This window comes from Mustela nigripes, chromosome 16, assembly GCF_022355385.1.
Source record: "Mustela nigripes isolate SB6536 chromosome 16, MUSNIG.SB6536, whole genome shotgun sequence".
Lineage (NCBI taxonomy): Eukaryota > Metazoa > Chordata > Mammalia > Carnivora > Mustelidae > Mustela > Mustela nigripes.
Window position 1 is genome coordinate 13,028,854 of NC_081572.1, and position 16,686 is coordinate 13,045,539.

Sequence of the window (16,686 nt, forward strand, 5' to 3'; positions counted from 1 at the left end):
CCCGCCCTCGGCTCCCATGACTCAGCCGCTCCTGGCCTTCGTTCTTCCTCCCTAGGTTAGGGTTCCCGCGGCTGACACAGCACACTCCTTTTCTCGGGCTCTGTTCTCTCCCGGCCCATCTCAGCCAGGCCCATGGCTTCAATCACCACCAATACTCTTGACTCAACACACTTTTCTCTCTCCAGCCAAGACCTTGTCATCTCCAGAATGCATATCAACTTTTTATTTAACATATGTCTCCTTCAGGATATTTCAAAGGCAGCTCAAATGTAATGTGCATAAAACCGAATCTCATGATCTTCTAAAATGTGTTCTCACCTCTCATGAAACACTTAAAACTGACCATTACTTTTCAGCAAAGCAATAAAAAAAAGTATTTAATAAATATAACTAAATATAAATAAGAAAAGTCAAGAAATATCTTTTAAAAACATTACTCTGATAGGAAGGACTGTAAACTTGATAGAAGTAACCAATATCACTTCTAAAAGATGCAAAAATGGGGGCACCTGGGTGGCTCAGTCAGTTAAACGTCTGCCTTTGGCCTGGGTCATGATCCCAGGGGCCACATCAGGCTCCTTGCTCAGCAAAGAGCCTGCTTCTCCCTCTCCCCCAACCTCTCCCTCTGCTTATACTCACTCTCTTTTTCTCAAATAAATAAAATCTTTTAAGTAAACAAATAAATAATAAAAATATTAGTTTAATAAAACATAAATAATAGAAGAGTTTTAGGTTTTAATAAAAAAATGTTTAATCAGGGCGCCTGGGTGGCTCAGTGGGTTAAGCCGCTGCCTTCGGCTCAGGTCATGATCTCAGGGTCCTGGGATCGAGTCCCGCATCGGGCTCTCTGCTCAGCAGGGAGCCTGCTTCCCTCTCTCTTTCTGCCTGCCTCTCCATCTACTTGTGATTTCTCTCTGTCAAATAAATGAATAAAATCTTTAAAAAAAAAAAAAATGTTTAATCAGATCAGCAAAGTGGAATTTACTTTAAAATAAATGAAAAATCTTGGGAAGCCTGGGTGGCTCAGTGGGTTAAGCCTCTGCCTTTGACTCAGGTCATGATCTCAGAGTCATGGGATTAAGCCCTGTATCGGGCTCTCTGCTCAGCAGGGACACTGCTTCCCCCTCTCTCTCTGCCTGCCTCTCTGTCTAGTTGTGATCTCTCTCTCTGTTAAATAAAGAAATTTTTTAAAAAATCATAAAAAAAATCTCATTTTACAAATTATCTGAAAAAAATCATTTATAAAATTATGATTCCATAAATATTAACCAAAGTACATGCATTTAAACCAAGGAATTACTAGAAACTAAACTCTAAAATGTTAGTGGTATTTATCTGTGTGTGCTGAGATTACAGATAATTTTATTTTCTTCCTTGTTCCTTTCTGTATTTTCCATACTTTCCTAAATGAACATTTCACATTATAAAACTGGAAAAATGGTTTTTCAAATTACTCATCAATTCTAATGCCAAGCACCACTTTTTACTCAAAGAAAAAATAAAAAATAGAAGTTCTAAGGCTCACTACTGACTTTTTTTACAATTACCTTGGAAAACCACCTCAAGCTAAAACTAGTAAGAAGACAAAGTTTGACTGTTAAGAATATATTTCCTTAAAAGTAAATATTCTGGTGCTGACTTCAAAAAGTTTAAATACTTTCTTTGTGCTTTCGTTTTGTGCAACATTTAAGGTAGACACTATCTATAAGATTGTTTGAAACACAACTAATATTTTTCAATATTGGAGAACAGTGACAAGTGACACCTTCAAGCTCATAGTATTAAATGTGACACCAACTAAGTAATTTACATATTTCTAGGAACAAACTATCCACAGATCCCACATGAATTATGACTGTTAAAGTAGGAGATTGTCTGGTAATACATAATTTTAATTCACTGAAATTTTATTCATGTATTGAATTCATAAACAATAAACAACCCTTCCAAAATGTTACTACACAAGCTACTACAGAATCAGAAATACCTGATACCAGAATAAAATTACTCTGAAGATCTGTATAAAAAACAAATACCTTCTATTTGTCCAGAAAGCAATAACTATAGACTCTCTCCATGGATAACCTCTATCTACTAAGTAATAATTCTGTCAGAACCAGATACTGATCTTCAGAACCCTACACAGAAACTGTGTTTTCCTCTCTCGTCCAAATTAAGGTCTACTAATTCTGATGAAATAAGAGGTAAAAGCCAAATAAAATATAATCTGAAATGGTTTCTAAAATCTCCAACCCCAAATATTTTAAGCTCAACTCCCAGCAAGTAATATAATTTTATACATTTCAATTGTAAATGTGTATATTTAAACATATGTCATATGTACTGTAATAAACTATTTAATACTTATGACCATTTTCACATGTTATGGCATCTACCATGGCCTACTCTAGACTACACGATGCAGAAGGCAAACTTCAACCACCTTACACCACAGACACAGCAAATCTTCAAAGTCACACACAGACACTTAGTGCCCCCTTGTGTTCCTTCTCCTGTATCCTGGGACAGATAAAGCTAATCCCTCCCGAGTGCTCAGTCATGCTAATTTCCTCTATCCCATCTCTCATATCTTTCATGTTTGTTGTCCATCAGGATAATTACAAATTAATATGAATTAATGTAATAACATACGGTACTAATAAATTTTAATAATTCAATGCACCATCCTCCTAGGAAATACATTTACAAGTTAACACCATTCCCAAAGAGAAAAACCATGGTGAAAATATAGGACCACAAAATGAAAAGATTTAGAAAAAGTCAAACCTCTTATTTTATACCATTTACTAAATGCAGTAACTAGAAATTTAAGTACTTTCCAAGCTTTTTGACTGAACCACCCTTGAGACTTACAGAGAGGTGAGATATTCTGCTAAAGAGCCAGTTTCTGTGTCTGAAGCACTACAACTACACATACATCCTACTGAGACATAACTTATTAATACTACATATCTAGATAGATTATAACCGTCAAAACATAATTTTACATGGGAAAAGTTAAACATAATGCTAGTCACATGGCAGATGTTAATCAACAAGAGCTCTTTAGCCCCAAATATCAAATGACCTATATCCTAGGTCAATCAAGATGTGAGGGGGCTACTCCATTGCTTCCAAGCCCACGTACACCATGATAACTGAAGTTGTCACAGTTCCTACATAACAGACACATACACAGACAGAAACACACACAATAAAAGCAAACGAAACACCTCCACCAAAGTAAGAACACTCATAGCAAAACTGCTACTAGCTGCTGAGTTTTTACTTATGACTAAAAAAGATCAGAATCTGAAGCACACTAGTCACTGATGAACTTATCCAGTGATAAATACCACATTTTCATTTATAGAGATTGTATATATGTGATATTTTCTTACTAAATACAACTGGATTCTACTTGAAACAATTATTTCTGCTCTGAATTATCTTCCAGAGTGGAAACAAAGTATGGCATAAAAACCTGTGTTAGCAGACCACACCACCTTTTTCTTTATTGTTCTTTTTAATGCAATTGTAAAATCATTCAAATGGCTTTGGTTGTGGTTATTAAGAAGTAAATGGCATAATCTCACTTTTCCATGCCTGGACTCAACTAGAAATAAAAAGTTAGTGGATTATGATTCAAAAGTGTGGTTAGAAATTAATTTGTAAGCAATAATTGTATTCAAACAACACAGGGCATGACATATTAGTTTGTAAAATGGCAAAACCAAACATTAATTCATATAACAATGAAAGCAAATGGTGTATAAACAACCATTTAATGATTCTTTATTGTTTTCTGAAGAAAAGGATTTTATTCCCCCACAATCCGTATTTAGGTACATTTCATATCCATATACACTTAAAACAACCTTTCTATATCAACATAAACTTTTCTTTGACACTTTGTCTCTTATATGATAGTAAAAAGTTGTAAATAGCAGTGAATTACATTTTGTTGCAGAAATCATTTCAATATTTCATGCTTTTCTAAAGTGTAACTTCTATGAAATTACCTGCATGATCACAATCAAAATTTTATATCTACTGCATGACTACTAGGCCATGCAAAATATGCTGGAATTTCAATTAGATTTGATTTAAGCAAATCATTTTTATATTATTTCATCATAGTAGCTCTTAGAGGTACACATCAAAATTTGCTCAGATTGTAACAACATTTTTACATACGAAACTTAAAAAAGGATGTCTTTCTCTTTTTACTTAATGTTAAAGAAATGAATGGTCAAAGATTTTTTAAATTTTTCCTTAATTTTAAATGACTGCTTCAAAAGGCATCACCTCCAAATGCCAATATACAGTTAAAGATTTTGTGTTCTCCAAGTTACTAAAATCTTTAAAGACACCTTTTCTTAAGAATAATAAAGTATGACACAGATACATAATAAGCCTTAAAAAATACCTGAGAGGTCTTGCCTGGGGATTGCCTGCTTCTACATATGGATGTAAATAATCCTTTATGTAGAGGTCAGCAGCACTATTAGAATGGGTGCAAATGAGGATCCTGCTGAAATAAATGGTGCAAATAAAAAGAATGATAAAACACAAAACTACTCAAGCAGTATAATACCAAACAAAAGCAGTGGCCATCTTAATATCAAACATTTCCCTCAACCTACTCATCAATCTCCAACATATTATTCAATGATGTTTTCAGGAAACTATAACTCTCTAAGCTGTAAAGGAAACAAGTTTCCCCCAAATTACTTTTAAATCTAACACACAGAACTTTATGCACCCAAGTCTTTCGGCTCTAACGTATATCACAATTCCTTAGCAGACTTGGGAGTTCAGATGGCTATTTAAAAGCTATCATTTTCTATGTTGCCAATTTTTAAAGACAGTATGTTTTAAAAGAATTCAAATTTTAGTCCTTTCGGGTTTTGGTGTGGGTCTTTTTCTTTTCCTTTGTTGTTTTTTGTTTTGTTTTGTTTTGTTTTGTTGTTGTTGTTGTTGTTGTTGTTTTAATTTTTCCAAGCTGAACTAATATGGTCTTGCTAGCCTTAGCTTTGTACTCACAACAAGGACAGAGGTTGTGGCCTAATGATGAAACTGGAGCACACATACCACCACCTCACCTCGTCTCCTGCTGCTGGAGTATGTGCTTGACGGCCTGAGCTAGAGTGAATGTTTTGCCTGTCCCATAGGGTCCAATGATGAGAACAGGAGGCAGCTGTATTGAAAGTGGAGTTGTAATGGCCAGGACAGCCTCTTTCTGTTTTGCATTTAGCCGAGGATCCAACTGCTCATCCCACTGTCTACAGAAAATAAAAATTTATTGTAAACACATGCATTTTACAAATAAAACACAAGCCTAAATTTTATTGAACCATTAAAAATACTGAAGAAACAAAGCACCTACAAAAACAAACACTTATTCTAAAACTTCCTTTCAGAAATATACCCAACAGAGCCGTGCAGGGTGCTTCACTATGTTGATCAAAACTCACTTTAATTATTTTGTCCGATTCCAAGTGCAAAAAGATTGTGATAACTAAAGAAGGCACACACACTTCTAGTCTAGCTGCTACCAAGTCTATGAATAGTAATGGCAATGTCTCAAAAATTTAATTTCCCTGTTACATAAAAGATCAGGAAACTTTTTTTCTGGTAATAAAGAAGTATTAGTTTCTTTGCAGAGCAAGTAAAATGCAAAAGGGAGACAAACCACATTTCAAATTCTAGTCCACTGAACGCTCTCTTTAGTGAAATTGAAAACAAGAGGCAAAGAAAAAACTTGTATGTCCCTGGTTAAGAGATTATTAAATGTTTACAAAGTTCTTAATTCAGAAAACGGCAGTTAAAAAAAAAAAAAAAGATATCAAAGAGGGACGAATGCCTGGGTGGCTCATTTGGGTAAGCATCTGCCTTCAGTTCAGGTCATGATCCCAGGGTCCTGGGGTCGAGCCCCACGGCAGCGTGCCTGCTCAGCAGGGAGTCCATTTCTCCCTCTCTGCCATGCTCATGCTCTCTCACTATCTCTGTTTCTCTCTCTCTCTCCCTCTCAAATAAATAAATAAAATATTTTTTTTAAAAAAAAGGTATCAAAGGCCAAACAATAAGGAATGTTTTCTATTATTTCCCCCATACACATAATGTACTGATGTCCTATTTTTCAGGGCAGAGAACACCTGTCACAGTAGCACAAATGGTTGCTGTAATGGGATCTTACGAGTGTCCCTTCTATGACTTGGCTAAGTTTCGAGGATTTAAATGGATAGCAGATGCTACAAGGGATCAAACCAAGTGGAGAATCAACAGCATTCTTTTTCACAACTACAATTAAAATACTAAATATTGCAACAACTATGGCAAAAATGATAAGGATGTAAACCAAAATAGGAAGGGTGTGTAAAGAGATGCTTAGAAAATTTACATTCCAAGTGCCAACAAAATACTCCTGCAAGACGCAGTTTGGATGGGAAAACTCCTTCTCTCTGAGGCTGTACTCTACAGTAATCAGAAACCAGTTATTCCTGGAAAATCTTAATACTTTCAGTTTTTAAAAAGTGTAACTAATGCTTTATTCGGACAGATAATTTCAAACAAACAGAAGTCTCTGAGGAAATGTAAAACTTTAAAAAATAAACTTTTAACTATATAAACACGCCATTACTTATTTTTTCAAAACTTAAAATTTTTAAGTAAAAAACAAAAGAACTCTGACCAATGGCACTAGATTTCCTGGAAACCACTGACTAAAGATCAAGCTTTTGACTTCAAAGAATCTCTCATCATTAGACAACTTATTTAATTCATAATTCTGCCAGCACCTAGCAATGTTCCATTTTCTGTAAAAGAGGAAATTACTTTAGGTAATTGTTAAATCCAGATCTAATATATGTGGAAAACAGTGGAACGACTCCTCACAGTGGAACAATTCCTCTGCTACTGAGCCTAGACAGCTAAAACACTCAATTGCCCTCCCTCCTCTGCTGGTGCTCCAACTCTGGTCAATGAGCTTAAAGGAAAAGGCCCCTCCGAAGGGCTTCTTCCCTCACTAGGAGGAAGCCCTCTTGCTCCTCTGCATTCCTCCTTCACCTGGCTGGAAAGAGATCCTGTAAACAAAACTGCAGCTGCCCTCTTATAATCAAGAGGTAACAGACGTCAGGAAGAAAACCAGCATGAAGAAAACTAGTATGCTCTAAGGTGGAGAGGAGGGGACACCTCAGTCCTGGATGGTACTGCGGAGCCCCTGCAAGTCCTGGACCACCTACCTACCTCTGGGCGTCCATCTCTACTTGTTTAAGCCATAGTTAGTTCAGTAAACTGTTACTTGCATCCACACCTGACCCCAGTGGCTCCTTTACCTATACATGGGGATAATGACTTGTGTATCAGATGGTCTTTCTAGGATCAAATGAGGTGCTGTTTAGAAAAATAATTGAGCAGTCAGTGCTCAATTAACGTTCGTTTCTATCACCGCGTTCACTGAGGACTTCAGAAAAATGACATATTACTTGACCAATACACACTTCCAAAAACAAGTTTTCAAAAAAATGCTCTAATTCTTCAAATGTGGTGACTTCGATGAACTTATAAATGAGACAAACAGTAAGTTATATATAAAAGTATCGATCTAAGACATTCATGACGAATTTATAGGTATAGCTCTAAAATATATTATCTCTTTATTTATACAGCCCACTCTACTTATCAACTGCTTCAGTATAAATAAATGCTTCAGAGCAGATCAGAAACCATCAATGCTGGTCACGTCTACAGTTTCAGGTCATGAATGAGGAAGGCCAATGAGCACAAGTTGTCTTTAGTGTGCCACCTGCTCAACAGAGGGAAGAGGACTTAGAATACATGTGCCAGTAAGACCCATCTCGATTTTCACAGTTTAAAAGAACAGTCTCAGGGCGGCTGGGTGGCTCAGTCGGGGAAACGTCTGTCTTCGGCTCAGGTCTTGGTTCCGGGGTCCTGGGATCAAGCCCCACATCAGGCTTGATGCCCAGTGGGGAGTGTGCTTCTCCCTCTGCCCACCCCCACTAGTGCTCACTCGCTCACTCTCAAATAAATAAATAAAAATCTTTAAAATAAAATAACATAGTCTCTTCAAGCTCATTCTGAATAAAAATTACTTAAACCCTGAATCACATTAATTCAGAGTCCTTTTTTCCCCCTGGTCTAATGCATTTTTAGAATTAGTTTACAGACCACATGCTCATTTATCTACCTGTATTCCACCTTATCCCCAAAAAGACTTTATACGGCTAATGGTTTCTCAGTATATTCCCCCACTCAGACACCTTTAGTTACTATTTAAATTACAGCGGTATGGAATCTCTTCATGCTCAGACGTTTTCTGATACCTGACATTTTCTTAGTTACTCCTGCAGTTAACCCTTGCAGTCAGTTGTACTTGAATATACCGTTATGTACAATATAATTTTCAGAAGTAAACATATCAAGTATATGCCGAAAAGTTTACTGGTATGCTCTCACATTTGAAACCGTAATTTCCTTCTTTAAACTTGAAACTCTAAGTCAGCTGAATATGTCATACATTAATAATGTGTAAGGCCGTGCTGAGGACTGACAGATAAGTGTGACGCAGTCTCTTCCTTCAAAGACCTCAGAGTGTACCAAAACCGGGAAAATGTACGCAAGTGACAAAAATTAATTTGAGTATAATTGTACTTGAAAGCACAAAACTAACTGAATCTAACCCACAGAAGGTACTCAAGGTATTTTTCTTGGAAAAATGAAAATGGAAGGGTCAGGCTCATCTCCTTGAAGGAGAGAGCAGTTGAGCTGGACTGAATCTTAAAGGACAGGTGGATCAACAGATAACACTGGGCAAAGATTATTTCAGGGAAAGAAAATCACTTACAGATAAAAATGGCGGAGGGGGAAACTCTGAGCTTGATGGGTGGACAGTGTCAGTTTTACTAGACGAGAAGGTTCTGGAGAATGACTGCATGACAGTGTGAATATACTTAACAATACTCAACTATGTACTTAAAAGGGGTTTGGAGGGTCAGTTTTGCATTATGTAAATTTTACCACAATTTTTTAAAAATTGATAAGAAACTGGGGTGCCTGGGTGGCTCAGTCATTAAGCATCTGCCTTTGGCTTCGGTCATGATCCCAGGGTCCTGGGATCAGGTCCCCCCGCATTGGGCTCCCAGCTCTATGGGTAGCCTGCTTCTCCCTCTCCCACTCCCCCTGCTTGTGTTCCCTCTCTCGTTCTGTCTCTCTCTGTCAAATAAATAAAATCAAAAAAAAAAGAAAGAAAGAAATTAAGTGTAGGGCCAATTAAAGAAACTTCAAGGAAACTCAATATGGCTAGAGGATGGGGATTTAGAGGGGGAAGGGGGGGGTGTCAAGTAGAAAAATGTAGAAGAAATCTGAAGCTATGGCTGGAAAGCCCTGTCAATGGGGCCACATAACAAGAGGATGGCGTTCGGCCGCTCGGACTCTCCACATATCAAGGAGACACCCTCATAGATATGTAACCACTGAAATGAAATGATTATTTCAGCAAACTAACTGTGGCAGAAATATGCGGGATGGCCCAGAGAACGGAGACACAAACTACAGAACAGGAGACCGACTATAAGGTTCCTCATGTAACCCAGCTCTAAATTATACACGGGCTGTAAGAACGGAAGGAGGGAAAAGGTTCAAAGAAAGCGAACCAAATGGGAACTGAGAAGACTGGAGTTTTACAGTTATAGATCACTGATTACTTCCGGGACAGTGAGGAAGTGGAAAACGGAGATCACAGGATGAGTATAAAGAAAGCAGAAATACATAAACTACTCCTGCTCATGAAACAAGGGAGAAATGATTTGGGTTTTCTGTTGTAAGGCATCTTGTGCTTTGTTCTCTTTTTAGAACCGAAAGAAATAGAATGTGAGGGGAAGAGCTATAGGCCACTTCTAGGCCTGGCCCATAAAACTTTCCTACGTGATCCCCTGTGGCCATTCTTCCCCTGCCTGCCAGCTTGCCAGCTGGATGTCAACACACAGGGTGAAACCATGGAAACCACTTACTGAAGATACCAGGGCCTCCATCAGTGGTGGAGCAGGGCCACCCGACCATGACTGGAGTGACACAAGTGATAAATAAATAACCTTCTATTGTGGAGAGGCACTGAGATTAAAAAAGAAAGGAATAAAAGGTGGAATGAGCAGGGCAGCAGCAGGGGCCAAGAAGATAAAAACTCAGGGAAAAGGACGAGAAGAACGATGCAGTCATACAGCCATCGGGGTTAGTCTGGAAACAAATCAGAAGTACCCTTATAAAGACACTTACGAAGATGTGCCAAAGTGAATTGAAGCAGGAAAATATTTATACAACCCTTAACCTGAGAGCAGTTTCTGAAATATTATCTATGATAAAAATCATTTTAAATGAACTGTTTGAACCACTTTTAAAAGATCCTAATTTTCCCATTCAACTTATACTCAGAAATATTCCTGAATCGCTTGGCATTCTATCAAATTAAGGCTGTTGAGAAAAGCAACGGAACTCATTTAGACTCTGAGGAAAAGTGAAGAAAGTACATGATGAAACTCAAATGTTTCCTTTCAAGGGCTTTTTCACTCCCCTTTCTCCACTAATACACGGCTCCTGGAGAGTATGGCAAATTTGCTTTAAAAACTATACTGGCATTACTTGATACAGAAATTCAATTTCACTTCTAGTGAGACATCTCCTTTTCTGTACCTGTTAGGACTCCAAGGTATGGTTGGAGTCATAGTGGTGTCTGGAAACAAAACCCCGTTGTCCTTGATCCTGTCTAGCGCATAATGCATTTCACAGAGGGGTAATCGATTTAATTGAAACTGAAGTTCAACCTGAAACACAAAATTAAAAAAAATTTTTAAATGCATGAATGCAAACATCAATGCTTGCAGCTTGCTAAAAATTTTTGTGGAGATAACCTTTTAGGCAAGCCAAGTTTAGAGATTCTCTTAAGTGCAATGTTATTTTAATAAGAATTATTATGGCTAATATTTGCTTTGTTTACTTACTGTCAGGCACTGTAATGTGCACTTTACATAAATTATCCACTTACTAGTACCAATGATGTATATATCATTATTAACCTTATTTAACATCTAAAGAAAATGAAATACTTATGAGTCACTTAATATCTAAATAAAGGTTATCTTGTTCCACCATATTCCTATAAATACTATATTTGATGAAATCCGTAGAACGTCTGTGAGATATTATCTCTTAAGTGGTTAAAAAAAATCAGGCCCAGGACACTGTATCAATTTACTATGAATAAATAACAAACACCAAATTTTATGTTTAAAAAGAAAAAAGAAAAATAAATAAAATTTTAAAGAAGATTGGCTCTCCAGTTAAATATGGCAGAGGGAACACACAGTTCACCTACACAAAGAGAGGAGAACATAAGCAGATACAACCTCCAATGAGAACTGTCCCTGAATGTGGCTTAGTTTCCTTTAATCTGTTCTTCTATTGCTGATTTAAAATTCTAATCAGAAAGTTTGGCCTCATGTAAGACTGAAACATTGTAGATGTTACTTAATCACCAAACTGGTTTTCTCCGAGAGCTACCAGAGGTCTAATTCTCCACCCACCTCTATAACACTTCAAAATCAACTGCATTTCTGGTTAGAACAGAAGGTGGAAAATCAAACCAGTATCAGCTGACAAGGACATTACAGACAACCATAATTAAGTTACCTCACTTCAGAACACACCTGTGTGTCATAATCAGGCCGAAGATTAAGTTCTTCACAGCATTCCCTGGATATCCTTAAAAATATATATTCTTTTGTTTTTTCTTCAATAGTAGCTTCATAAACCTTCTCTTTGGTTCCCTGGGTCTGTACTAACTTCTCTTTAGGGACTGGTAATAAATAAACAGCATTGACTTTGGTCATCACCAGCCGTCCAGCCAAAGTATCTTCAGAAAGTGTTTCAGTAAGCTTAAAGCGACCAAAAAGTTGTCCATTCTGAGCATACTTTGCACCTCCAGAAACTCCAGTGAGCATGAAACTTGCTAGAATCTGCAACTGCACTTTAAGGTTGAACCTAAATCAAAAGTAGAAAATGAGTCTGAATGCTTTACATCAAAACAAAAAAACTAGAAGAGCAGAACAAAATAAATCAAATTTAAACGTACAAACACTTAAAACTCCATCAATTCCATTCCATCGAGCTACAAACCATATATTACCTTTCTGCCATTAAGTTGGAAACAACAAAACTTTTTTTTAAGTCAATAAACTTTCATCTAAGTTACATAAAGGCATTTACTTAGTTGAGCTAAAGAAAACAAACATTTTTAAAACCTGAACAGTTAAGGGACACCTGGGGGGCTCAGTCGGTTAAAGCATCTGCCTTCGGCCTTGGTCATGATCCCAGGGTCCTGGGATCAAGCCCTGCATGGGGCTCCCTGTTTAGTGAGGAGGCTGCTTCTCCCTTTGCCTCGCCCCACAGTCGTGCTCTCTCGCTCACTCTCTCTCTAATAAAAATCTTTAAAAAAATAAAATAAAACTTAAACATTTAAAATAAAGCTAAGTATGGTATTTTAATAAAATGAAATGTTATCACATGTTAATTAATTCAGAAGTCTGCTTGAACACTTCCTAGAACCATTAAAACCTCAAAATCCCCTAAAGCCAGACAGAAACACAGCACTGAAACTAAAACAGACCTTCATTAAACTGAGGCTTTTCAAGTACACAATAGATTCAAACTGTGAAATTTTTCTTTCAATGCTGTTAACGAGTAACATCCAGAATAAACTTTTGTTCATGACTACACTGAGACAGATCCCATGCGGAATGAAATGAACTTAAAAGCTAGACTGTCAGGCAACAGCCGGTGCACTCACTTGCACTCCCGTGTGTACCCATGAGTGTGAGAAAGAATGTGTGTGACAAACAAGTACAGAGAATCGAGCTACCTGGTCAAGAAATAGGAGGTGGAAGAAAGATTTAAGCTAACGGACAGCTCTCTCCTTTGCCATTCTGAAACGGTGCCGCAGAAAGAAGACAAAGCAGTAAAAGAGGAAAGGTAACATTTTCTACTTTTTCTTCAGAAGATTTCAAATTATGTGAATGAAAAAAAAAACTAAGTTCTTTTAAAATCTAAATATCCATTTGTGGAAAAGGCTACTTTTTAATGGTACTACTGAACTGTCTTCTTTTCAAATCTTTTATATGCATGATGCTAAGAATATCTTACACATTCTTAAGAAAAAAAAATTTTTTAAAACACTGTAAATTTTCTTAATGAAAACATCTGGGGGCGCCTGGGTGGCTCAGTGGGTTAAGCCTCTGCCTTCAGCTCAGGTCATGATCCCAGAGTCCTGAGATTGAGCCCCACATCGGGCTCTCTGCTCAGCAGGGAGCCTGCTTCCTCCTCTCTCTCTGCCTGCCTCTCTGCCTGCTTGTGATCTGTCTGTCAAATAAATAAACAAATAAAATCTTAAAAAAAAAAAAAAACACCATATTAAGGGGTGCCTGGGTAGCTCAGTTAAGTGTCTGCCTCCAGTTCAGGCCACAATCTCAGGGTCCTGGGATAGATCCCGTGGGGGGGGGGGGGGGGGAATCCCTGCCCAGCAGGGAGTCTGCTTCTCCCTCTCCCTGTGCCTCTCTCCCCACCCTCATTCTCTCTTTCTTTCTCTCTCAAATGAATAAACAAAATCTTTAAAAAGAAGAAAAGAAAAACACCATATTAAAATGTTGAATGTCCATTTATATACTTTAAGTTAGAAAAGTAAAAAGTAAAAAAATAAAGTAGAAAAGCGTAAGGATAGAGAAATACTGTTACAGAAATCTTTAAGTAATATAACATATCTGAATAGCTACTTACGCATGCAATAAATAATAAGAGCTTATAAGTTCCATTAGTAACCTAAAAACAGAACACTTAAACTCCAAAAACATGTATAAATATATACTAAAGTTAGTATTTAATGATCCGGCTCTAATGAGGATTAAATGAATTCTAGCAGTATTTGCCATTTGTGTGGAATTATTAAAAAATCACGTTATATTTTTCTCATTCTCTGTGCATATTTTGCTAGATCCAAAACAGAAAAGTAGGATGATAATTTAAAGAAATACAGTTTGTATGTTATCTAGTTATATTTGACTCATTTTAAAGACTGGAACATGCACTAAGATTCACATAAAAAGAAAATAAAAGTATACTAGACTCCCCAGTTTACATATAATCTATGTTGACCTGCCCTTTTTTTTTTTTTTTGTAATACAACATATGCTTTAAAAAATAACAGGAGCCCATGGTTTATCACGGTTTTTCAAATACAGTTAAATTTTTACTTTCCTTTCCTCCACATATATGAGATTTACGGTCATTAAAAGTTTTCAGAGAGGAAAGAAATTTCTTATAGTGCATTCTTCATTCAGAAATGGTCTCTTTGGGAGCGCGTGGGTGGCTCAGTTGATTAAGCATCTGCCTTCAACTCAGGTCATGATCCCAGATCCTGGGATCAAGCCTCACATCGGGCTCTCTGCTCAGCAGGGAGCCTGCTTCCCCCTCTCTCTCTGCCTGCCTCTCTGTCTACCTGTGATCTCTGTCAAATTAAAAAAAAAAAAAAAAAGGAAAGAAGAAATAGTCTCTTTGCTGCTAAAGTTGATATACAATTTTAATTTTTTTTTAACTTTGCAACCACTTTCCACTTCTTGAAACTCCCTCTTCTATTGACTTCCCGAAAAGTCATACTCTCTAGTTTTCTTACCTTTCTAGCAGTTCCTCCATCCTCCACCCAAGCACTGGCCACCTGCTAAAAGTCCACCCTGCCCTCTTCTCACTCTGTAGGTTCTCATCAGGTGAGGTCACCCTCTCCTAGATCTCTCAGCTCAGGGCTGTAAACCCAACCATCAAACAGACACCTTCGCTTATATGCTCTTCAAACTCAGTATAAGCAAAACACAGTCACGATCTGACGTCCCCTTCTGTCACCCCAAACTAGTCTTTCCATGTATTATATATCTTAGGCAACAGCGCTCTCATCAACCTAGGTGTTCAAGACAGAAACCATGTTATCCTTGACCTTGTGTCTGTCACCATCCTTCAATCCCCCATCATACATTCACCAAGCCCCGCTGAGTCCTCTTCCTCCTAATTCGTCTGCATCTTAACATTCTGAACATGGATAAACGTAACAAACTCCTAACATGACTTCCTGATTCAAATCTATACTTCATACCACCACCACTTTGCAAAATGTAAGTCTGAAGATAAGCAGCTTCCTCTGGATCTAAGTAAAAGGCTTAAACAGCTTTCTCTCACCACTCCACCCAACCCAGCATGAGCCCTCCATTACAGCTATGATGACCAACTTGCAATTTCCCCCCAAATTCTATCCTCTTATACTCAAATCTTGTTCCTTCCAACAATTAAGATGTAAGAACCTTAACATACCTTTGTATTCTTCATCTGACAATTTTACCTGTTTTTTTGTTTTATTCTTGTTTATTTTGTCTTAAATTCAGCCTAAGGTGGCTGAAGTCAGTTGAGGGTGGCTCAGTCAGTTGAGGGTCGGACTCTTGGTTTCGGCTAAGGTCATGAACTCATGAACCATGAACTCATGGGTCATCAGATAGAGCCCCACATCGGGTTCCCTGCTCAGCAGGCAGGCTGCTTGAGATTCTCTCCCACTACCCATACCCCAGCATGCGCACAGGAGAGCACTCTCTCACACTTCCTCTCTAAAGTAAATAAAATCTTTAAAAAAAAAAAAATTTTTCAGCTTAAACATCATCTTGTTCCCAAAAGCCGACTTCATTCCCTCCTTGACTTGACTATCCTCCTTCTCCCCATTACTGTGGGGCAGATGCTCTCCTGTGGGACCCTCGTGCTTTCCTCTATTACAGTGCTTATTACACTGGATTACAACCCTCTATTATAGGTCTGTCTCCCTCACTGGGTAACAAACTTTATTCTCAGTTTATTTTAATTCCAGTTAGTTAACATACAGTGTTATATTCGTTTCATGGATTACAAACTTTTGAGGAAGAAACATAGTGTGTTTGCCTTAGAATCAGCAGTGGCCAGTCTAGAACCTAACACTTTAAATACTCAAAAAAATTTGTTCATTGAGTTACTTTTACATTTTCATAATAACCTGATTTTTTCCAGGCAACATATTTCTATTTCAACTACTTTATACTATTCCCCAATAAATTCTAGAAATTGTATAATATTTTCTCAATTAAGGCAATATATTAAAATTTTTCTGTTGCATCCGTTTTAGAATCTGCCTTCCCAAAACACCTGATCACAATTTAGCAAGCATGAAAAATTCACCTCAGTCTTAAAGCAGTAACAGAATCCTCTTATGACATTTAGTTGTACCTTACTACACAACTCCTAAGGTAGAGGCACTAGAAAATAAAAGTACTAAGAAATACAGCTTTCCCCCAGAAGATACATCATATGTTCAAGATACAGACATAATAGAATTTCTGGTAGAAGTTACAGCTAGTAATATTTAATTTTCTAGAAGATTAACAGCCTAAAAATAAATTATATTAGTAAGATATCTTAAGTATTTAAAATAGCATAGGGGCGCCTGGGTGGCTCAGTGGGTTAAGCCGCTGCCTTCAGCTCAGGTCATGATCTCAAGGTCCTGTGATCGAGTCCCACATCAGGCTCTCTGCTCAGCAGGGGGCCTGCTTCCCTTCCTCT

The 16,686-nt window shown here is 37.5% G+C and overlaps 1 protein-coding gene across 5 annotated transcripts in view; it reads right to left on the reverse strand.

The window, feature by feature from the left end:
• HELZ (helicase with zinc finger) overlaps positions 1–16,686 on the reverse strand; it is a 181,622-nt gene that overhangs the window by 71,354 nt on the left and 93,582 nt on the right. For 4 of the 5 annotated variants that reach the window (XM_059380533.1, XM_059380534.1, XM_059380532.1 and 1 more), the window contains 4 exons: positions 11,721–12,054; positions 10,708–10,838; positions 5,106–5,285; positions 4,430–4,534 (listed from right to left, as the gene is read on the reverse strand). In XM_059380533.1, coding sequence (XP_059236516.1) covers positions 4,430–4,534; positions 5,106–5,285; positions 10,708–10,838; positions 11,721–12,054 — 750 coding nt within the window. The remainder of the gene's footprint in view (positions 1–4,429; positions 4,535–5,105; positions 5,286–10,707; positions 10,839–11,720; positions 12,055–16,686) is intronic. The other variant, XM_059380536.1, reaches the window with a different exon arrangement.